This window comes from Fusarium phalaenopsidis (assembly GCF_050370095.1).
Source record: "Fusarium phalaenopsidis strain FUZ10S chromosome Unknown contig_32306, whole genome shotgun sequence".
NCBI lineage: Eukaryota > Fungi > Ascomycota > Sordariomycetes > Hypocreales > Nectriaceae > Fusarium > Fusarium phalaenopsidis.
The window spans coordinates 1,582,894-1,590,632 of NW_028145403.1; the positions used below are offsets into that span (position 1 = coordinate 1,582,894).

General features: G+C 50.4%; 2 protein-coding genes across 2 annotated transcripts; both read right to left on the minus strand.

The window, feature by feature from the left end:
* Positions 1–53: 53 nt before the first annotated feature.
* LRP88_11358 (uncharacterized protein) lies at positions 54–2,089 on the minus strand (the record flags this gene model as incomplete). Its single annotated transcript, XM_083247787.1, has 3 exons — positions 54–1,264; positions 1,371–1,955; positions 2,014–2,089. The coding sequence occupies 3 exons, from the start codon at positions 2,087–2,089 to the stop codon at positions 54–56; spliced, it is 1,872 nt and encodes a 623-aa protein (XP_083096935.1).
* A 1,859-nt stretch (positions 2,090–3,948) lies between these two features.
* LRP88_11359 (HET domain-containing protein) lies at positions 3,949–4,488 on the minus strand (the record flags this gene model as incomplete). The annotated part of the gene is made up of 1 exon (XM_083247788.1): positions 3,949–4,488. One exon carries the CDS (start codon positions 4,486–4,488, stop codon positions 3,949–3,951), a length of 540 nt encoding a protein of 179 aa, XP_083096936.1.
* Between the last annotated feature and the right edge of the window lie 3,251 nt (positions 4,489–7,739).

The following is a 7,739-nucleotide window of genomic DNA, read 5'->3' on the forward strand; positions in this document are numbered from 1 at the left end:
GATTTGCTATTTTTCTGCATTTTTAGCTTAGAGGTATAGTCTGCCCAACTGAGTTAAACGAGCTCAAATACCATTTCTTCGGGCTTCGTATCGAGGAACTCTCCCTTCATGATACCCTCAACATAAGCATCCCCGAGGAATCGATATTGGCTGCCCTGTGCCCGGAGAACAATAGGTGCCGGCACCGACCAAATGACGGTGACAATATCGCCCTCTTTGACATTTGTGCGTGCCATGCCAAGCCTCCCGTTGGCCGTCTTGAACAGAGTCCGCCCCTTCAGATAAGGCTGAGCAGTCCAGAAGTTGTTGATTAGTTTATCGGCCGCGGAATCTTCCTTATCTGAATCTGATGAATCGTCATCTTCTGAGCCTGACTCATCGCCCGACGTTTCACCCTCAGAGTCCACATCTTCCCACTCATCTTGGCCGTCTGAAACGCCAAGAGATTCTAAGACAGCTTCTGCCTTCTTTACATCTATTTTCTCGCCGCGGAATAAGGCTCGGATGACCTGCCACATTTCTGGGGGTATATCTTTGTCATCTGGTCGCCCTTCATCCTCATCGAATAGATCTTGAAAGCTTAGCATCACTGTCTTCCAGGTGTAGTCTTCTTCGGGCGTTGATTCAGGACCAAGGCCCATGAAGTCAATCACAGGACGTCCAATCATAGCAAAGGCCCTAGCGACTTCCTTCGCGTCGTCGATTTCATCTGCCCAGGAGACATCGGGTAGAGGAGGCATTACTTGGGTGATGATATCAACCACACATCCGAGCCGGCGGAGGACCATGGGATCTTCATCCGGCGACGTTATTAATTGGGGGTTTGGGGCTCCTTTGCTAGCACATGCAAAGCAACTGTATTTGATGGTGTGTATATCGAACCCGTCCTTTCCGATAGTTTCGTAGTCAGGTGTCCATGAGGGCATTCCGGGCGTATTCGTTGGGCGCAAATCGTCCAAAGCTGGCAGGTCTTCCCAGTCACTATCATCACCGTCTCCCATTGGGCGCCACCAGTCGATAAAAGCCTTGGTCGCTCTGGCGAAAACAGTACCGACCGGTTCAGTATAATCTGCGTGCAGCCCGAAAGAGTCACGTTCTTCTGACGACACTGAGCAATCCAAAGACGAGGTCCGGGGCTCAGAGGCAAGATATCTGGGTCCTGTAAGAGTGCCGATTCCGAGAAGGACATGAACAAGGCTTGGTTCACGGCCGCTCATTCGAAGCTTTCGAAGGATCAGTGTCGAAGTCGTAAAGAAGGCTTTGCCTAGTCCCCATAAGAAGGAAAAATTGATAGTTCATTGAAGATCTCGGTCCATTCCCGGATGACATCTATAGCCTCGATGAAGTATTGATGGGCATTGATTCATCACCGCATAGAAGGAGTGCATCTTGGGCCAATGTGACCTCTTGGACAATCCATACGCGACGCCAAAATGGCCTCTCGAGGAGATTTCGGAGGCCATCCATCAGTGGGTACTTGCTTAACGGACGCTCGTCGTCGCGGCGATGAAGCCCAGGCTCTTTATACATCTTGTATAGGAACTTTGCAACGGGCTGTGCATTGGAACGGGGCTTCTTCTTGGTCGATAATGCTTCGTAGAGCTGGGGGTTCACTTCGTCCATGTCCCAGTCATCTGTCGGGCCCAGTTCATCAACTAACTCGCGCCCATATTCGCACAATAGCTTCATCGCCTTGTCGGTTCGCGGAGTTCCAGGGCCAAGCCATAGATATACCAGCTTTGCATTGCCGTAAATCCGATCCATGGCGTTTACCTGCCATGTCTTCTCCTCCAGGTCAGTCTGGTTGATGCAGATCCAGTCAGCCCAAAGCCAAGAGGTGACTCCCGCCCGCAAAAGCTGTCGTAAAAGCGAAAAGAGGTTTTCGGGGACTATGAACTCTTCGCCGTCGACACTGACTCGAGCCGTGTCCTTGGGGTCGCCCCAGACATACGACACTGCATGGTAAGGAACTGGGTCGTTGGCCGAGGCATGACAAAGCTCGAGATTGATGACCTCGGCCCCAGGGTCGCAAGCAAGTCGAATGAGTCTGAATTTTGTTGGCTTCGCTGATGGGCTTGTATATGAACATGGTGAGTTTCCTGAAGAGAAGAGTGAATGGTTGAGTGAATTACGTTCAATCCGAAACTCCGGCGTTGCATCTCACTGTCTTTAGCGCCGTCTCTCTGTGGATTAGCCCTGGAATTAATAAGTCTCGGTTGGAGGTCAAAGGCGCCTTGCTTTTCATTTAGCGCGGTTCCATCGTTTCATTGAGAAATTAAACGAATGCTACTTACTCATTGCCAAAGCGTCGCCAAGAACAGACCTGAGCGTGATAAAGAGTAGGAAGGGTCAAGATGTTTGAGTGATCATCAGCCTCAATCCGCTACTCATGCGCCAAGACATGGAAATCTCAGCAATTTCACCCAAGCTGGCCGGGCTCTGAGTGGATCTTCCTCCATGCCAGCCATGGCGACAGACTTTAATCACTGTAAGGCTTGTCATCTCACAATTAATGGCATTACCGCTATCCAGTGATTTTTCATTCTTCATAGTTCTACCTGAGCTCAAGCCATTGGCCCCCAGGCCCCATGTTACGAAGGAGGCTTTGAACGTCTAGATCGAGCACATTTGTTGTGCCCACGAAAAGATAGTGACCCTCCTCAGCCTCTCTCAACAGCACAGGGAGGCCAGAACCTTGAAGAAGACAAAGAATATCCCCTCTCTTCGCCCCCAAAGGGCAGCACCGAGATAGCCACTCTCGAGCGCAAAAATATTAAATCCTTGTAGTAAATTATCGAGATTTTGTAGGATTTTGTTGCGCTCGTCCGTCCCCCCACCACGAGGTGTCTTGTCGTGAGGTGGAACAGAAACCAAGTTCTTGCATATCAATGGCGGGAAAAGCAAAATCATAAAGCCCAGTCTCTAATCGTTATGCCAAGGAAGCTCTTGTGTGGGTTCTAGATCAGCCATGTCGAAATTGGGAGTTAGGAAAGCAATATAAAGGGCCGCCACAACCGTCTTTTCGGTAACGGCCTTGGTTTTCTGTCTTCCAAGTAGCAGCTCGCAAATGGCCTGAAGAGAGGGACGCCAGATACGTAATTTTCATGGTGTGAAAAACGACTTGATGAAGGAATAAAAGTCTTGGACACGATTACAGTCTGGTTCTTCTGAGCCTATGTCAACGGGACCCATCTTCTTTCCCCAGACAAAGAGGCTCTGGGTACCCTTCATAACATAAGGGTTCCTGGTAGGATCCCCGGGAACTCTTTCGTATAGCCTGATATAAACCCATGTGGCTCAATGCGGTGCGCATTCCCTGGGTAGTTGGGACCCCAGGATGGAAGATCAGAAGGGCCAAAGTTGCCGACCCCAGCGACTGACAGAAACGATAGTGGCATCATATTGCTCTCGCTGCTGCTGCAAGTAGCACCCAGCCATCCTGCAATGTATTCGACAAACAACTCTGCGAGATTTTTTTTCAGGGCCGTAGTCGGGTGATATCGGGAGCATGGTGACTCCAAGGAGGCCATAGATGTAGTCCTTTTGATCAGTCGCTTCCAAATAGCTAGCGACACTGCTCATAGCCCAGCCGGAGTAGTTTGCGCGGTCTTGTGATGGTACTTTCAGTAAGTACTTTCAGTACACTATTTGGTCGAAAGAATTCCATTGATAGAAGTCTTCAATGAATTCCCAGGCCTGGGAAGATATAAAATCCGGTTTACTCTGATTCTTGTTGAACATTTCTAACGTGAGGTCACCGAAGCTCTCCGTCGCCAGTTGGACCTCCTCCCAGCCCAGTATCATGTCTCCTGAGCTTAGCAAAAGTAGTCGACGAGCAAGGGTAGCCTCTTGGAAAACCCATACGCGTTTCCAGTACTTTTCAGATGCTAGAGATGCGATTGCTTGCCATGGGTTGCCTCTGTACGGTGACTCTGGCTGATCCTGGGGTCACACAAGGTGGCGATCCTGTTGTAGCCAGTCGAGTCGGAACATGACGCTCTCAAACAAAAGCTGGTCATCGGTGCGGTCTGTAACGTTCTTCCTCAGCAGGCGGGCGAGTGTGGCCAGCGCTTCGAATGCGAGGGTATAATCTTTCGGCCCAACCCACGAGTAGACCACTAGAGCTGATGAGAAGATGCGACCCATCAGTTGGGCCTGTTGAGAGCGCTCGGCAAGGTTGGTTTGATCGATGCATATGGCATCAGCCCACAGGTAGTCGGTCTCTAACGAAGACTGGCCCCGGCGGAGGCGAGAGAGAGCCGCAGCGAGGTTTTTTGTAACCCCGACCTCGTGCCCTTGAATACAAACGATCTCTTGATCTTGAGGATCGCCCCAGAGATACGAAAGCGCCGCATACTCTGGATTATCATCTAGTGAGACTGTGGTCAACTCGAAGTTGTCTGAGTTCTTCGCGGGAAACTTGAGCAGTCGAATTTCGGATTTTCCAGTACATAGAGGCTTGTAGGGAAAGGTCACTGGCATTTCCATGGCGGAGGATGTTGCTACGGCGAAGACATCGACACCTGTTGGCTCCTTATTTAAAAGTGCTCCGTCGCGTCATTTATCGGCCACGCCAACTAATATTCACATTTGTAATAATAGACACCTCAATTCCCAGGCATTACACGTAGTGAAACGTGATTGGCCATGTATGGAAGTGAGATTGCAAATTGCTTTTCTTGGCAGAGAGCAGATGTCAGCCGAGGCGTGGCTGTGTATGTTGGAGATTTGAATGGTTGTGTGAGGGATTCGCTTCGAGTTTCCATCTCCAACCAAAGTGATTAATAGGTATTCTCAAATACAAGTAGTTCTACACGTTACAGGCCTCAGGCAGTCTCAGCAGTCTCCTTCCACAATCCCTGGACTGATATAAACTGAGCATAGGATGCCAGGAGAGCAGCAACAGACTCTGGCAGCAAGCCCCCAGGTGTCGTCCAGTGAACAGTCAAAAGGTGCCCACGCTAGGTTCTCAACAAACTGCTTATTCCACTGCGTCCGCGCTCTGCATCTTCTTGACCGGCTTCACCTTGGCTCTTTCGAACACGCTCGAACAATAGCCGTCCCAGCTCGGCAAAGACGTAAACGCCCCATGATCGCACGCACCAAAGAATGAGTTTGGGCTGCGACTTGTCTGGCCATGCGAGCACCTTGCGCCTTGACAGCCAAGCGACATTTTCCAGAATGAAGAATCCGATAAGGGACACGATCTGGGTAGCTGAAATGGCCGTCTTCACTTTTCGTACTCGAGGTTCTTTGTCGTCGGTATTCGGGGTAGTGATGAATTCCTTCGCGAGCATCCACATGGTCAACAGACCCCACAAGCGACTCATGACGCTCCAGTCGTCAAGCATATCCACGAGTGCCTTTAGTCGCTCTGCAAGTCGTAGCTGGAGTCGAGGTGCCGCGGAAAGGAGCGAGAATAGCTTGATCCCAATGGCAACGATGGAGCCTCGATGCCAGCGCTTTCGGGATCAAAGCTACAACTTTTTCGCCCATTTTTGTAGATTAGCGTTGCCTGAAGTTTTGAGTATCGCTGCCGCCAACTGTGTTACGTATGCTGCGAATAGGATGACAGAGTCATGGCCGTCAGCGTGGTGTGAATAAGGCGGTTCAGGTGCGAGATGAAGCCATCCAGTTTCTTGATAGCCACAGGTGCCTTGAGCCCAGCAGGCTTGTTCTCAGGAGGTACAGGCGCTGACTCTATTATTTCTGCATTCTGCGGAGTCGCTAGAGAGGTCGTTTGCCCGGGGCTGGTGGCTCTGTGCTTGAAGGTGTTAGATGCTGAGGGGATGCTGATAAGGAGTGAAGCCTGTTGTACCTTGTCTCTGTCATCGTGAAAGCTAGCAATCTGCCCAGCCAATACTCGTCTTGTTGAAAGAATGTCCCATGTCTCTACTCAACCCATAAAGAAAATCGCGGGGAAGACGTCGAGGTTGGTAATTGGAAAAGGTTGAGATGGTTATTGGGGAGGATCCCGTCTTAACCGTTGTTAGGCGGTTTCAAGGGTGGTGCCCATTTTGGCTACTGCGTGAGGTCTTGCCCGATAAGGGACTTGAGCACGTAGCAGCCCAGATTCTCAAAGCAGTTATAATCTCAGCTTCAGGCTCTCGTGAATCCCTGCCGTCCTCGTGAGCCGAGACATTGGGTTGTATATAATTATAACAGGCTTGCATGACACCCTTTCACTTTCCAGCACATTTCACCTATTCTTTTGTAATACGGGCATCAGTTATCCGGATGGATACTTCAGGCTGGGCTAGCTTCAGGTGCGAATGTAGCTCGGAACAGAGCGGAAATCTTACAGCGGTCAGCGCACGTACGGAGGCAGCTTAAAAGTTCTCGGCCGCCAAGGCGCTAGCAGCAGCCACAAAAAAAGCAAGGAAAGCAGGTTTGAAACCCCGCACAACAACAATTAAGAGAGGGGCTTCTTGAGCTTCTTTCACTTCTGACCTTCTCCTATCAATGGCCCTGAATACGTGAGATATCGCACCGGCCTGGTGGTTTCTGTCTCTCTCTGCGGGGGGAAGACTACTGCCGAAGTGATCGAGATCACAGGGCTCTCAAAGAGCAATCAACGATATCTACGCTCGAGCGATTGCCCGAGGGTTTGACCCAAATCATCGACCTCTTATTATTCGGAATTCCTTCCTTGAAGATGCCCCGGCCCGGCCGCCCGACGAAGCAGACAGAAGAAGTATTGAAAGCAGTTATCGCGAAGGTACGCCGCGATCGATACGGCTGGAAAAAACCTGCGCTGATATTGCTGGGGACCTTAGCTAGAAGGCCACAACCTCTCAGCTATTACAGTCTGGAGGATCCTCAAGCTGCCGGCTTCAGAAGACCAAGTCGACGAGGAAGCCTAGGTAAGAAGAAGATGAGGCAAGAACGTTATAAATGGTGTATTGCCCATCAAGATTGGACCTTTGAAGATTGGAAGAATGTCATCTGGTCAGATGAAACCTCTATTATCTTGCTCCATCGCCGAGGAGGCTACTGTGTGGAGACGGGCTGATGAACGCTTCCTTCGTAGCTGTATTCGAGAGAGATGGAAGGGGGGCTAGCGAGTTTATGTTCTGGGCCGCCTTTTCCTATGATAAGAAGGGCCCTTGTCATTGCTGGGGCCCAGAGACTGCAAAGAGAGGAAGGAGTCAGACCTACGGCTTAAGGAGATCAATCAGGAGCTCGAGCCGATTATGAAGGAAGAGTGGAGCTCACAACGGGTGTGGGAGGCTGGAGCTACGAGCCCTGCCGGGCAAGCCTCAGTGGGAAGTGGGAAGAAGGCAAATGGCAAGCTGACGAGGGGATCAGGGAAAGGTATTGACTGGTGGCGCTATCTTCAACAGACGATTCTTCTTCCAAGATGTTCCCTTTGCAAAGGAATGTCAGGAAAGAGAGGCCCGGCACGATCGTTCCAAGAAGATAAGGCGCTGGCACATAACCACCATGGCTCAACAACGCGTTTATGACCTTCATAACATACGGCGGCTTCTTTGGTGTGGAAATTCGCCTGATTTGAACGCGATTGAGCCAGCCTGGCCTTATTTAAAGAGAATAACTACGAAGAAAGGCGCCCCTAAGAGCCGAAGTGGAAGCTATTCGGGCTTGGCAGGCAGCTGGAAGGAACTTCTGCAAGAGAAGATCCAAGCCTGATAGAGAGAACTTTCAACGCATGTGAAGAAAATCATTGAGCTTAGAAGGAGGAATGACATAAGGAAGGCCGGGAATAGTCTCATAGTAAT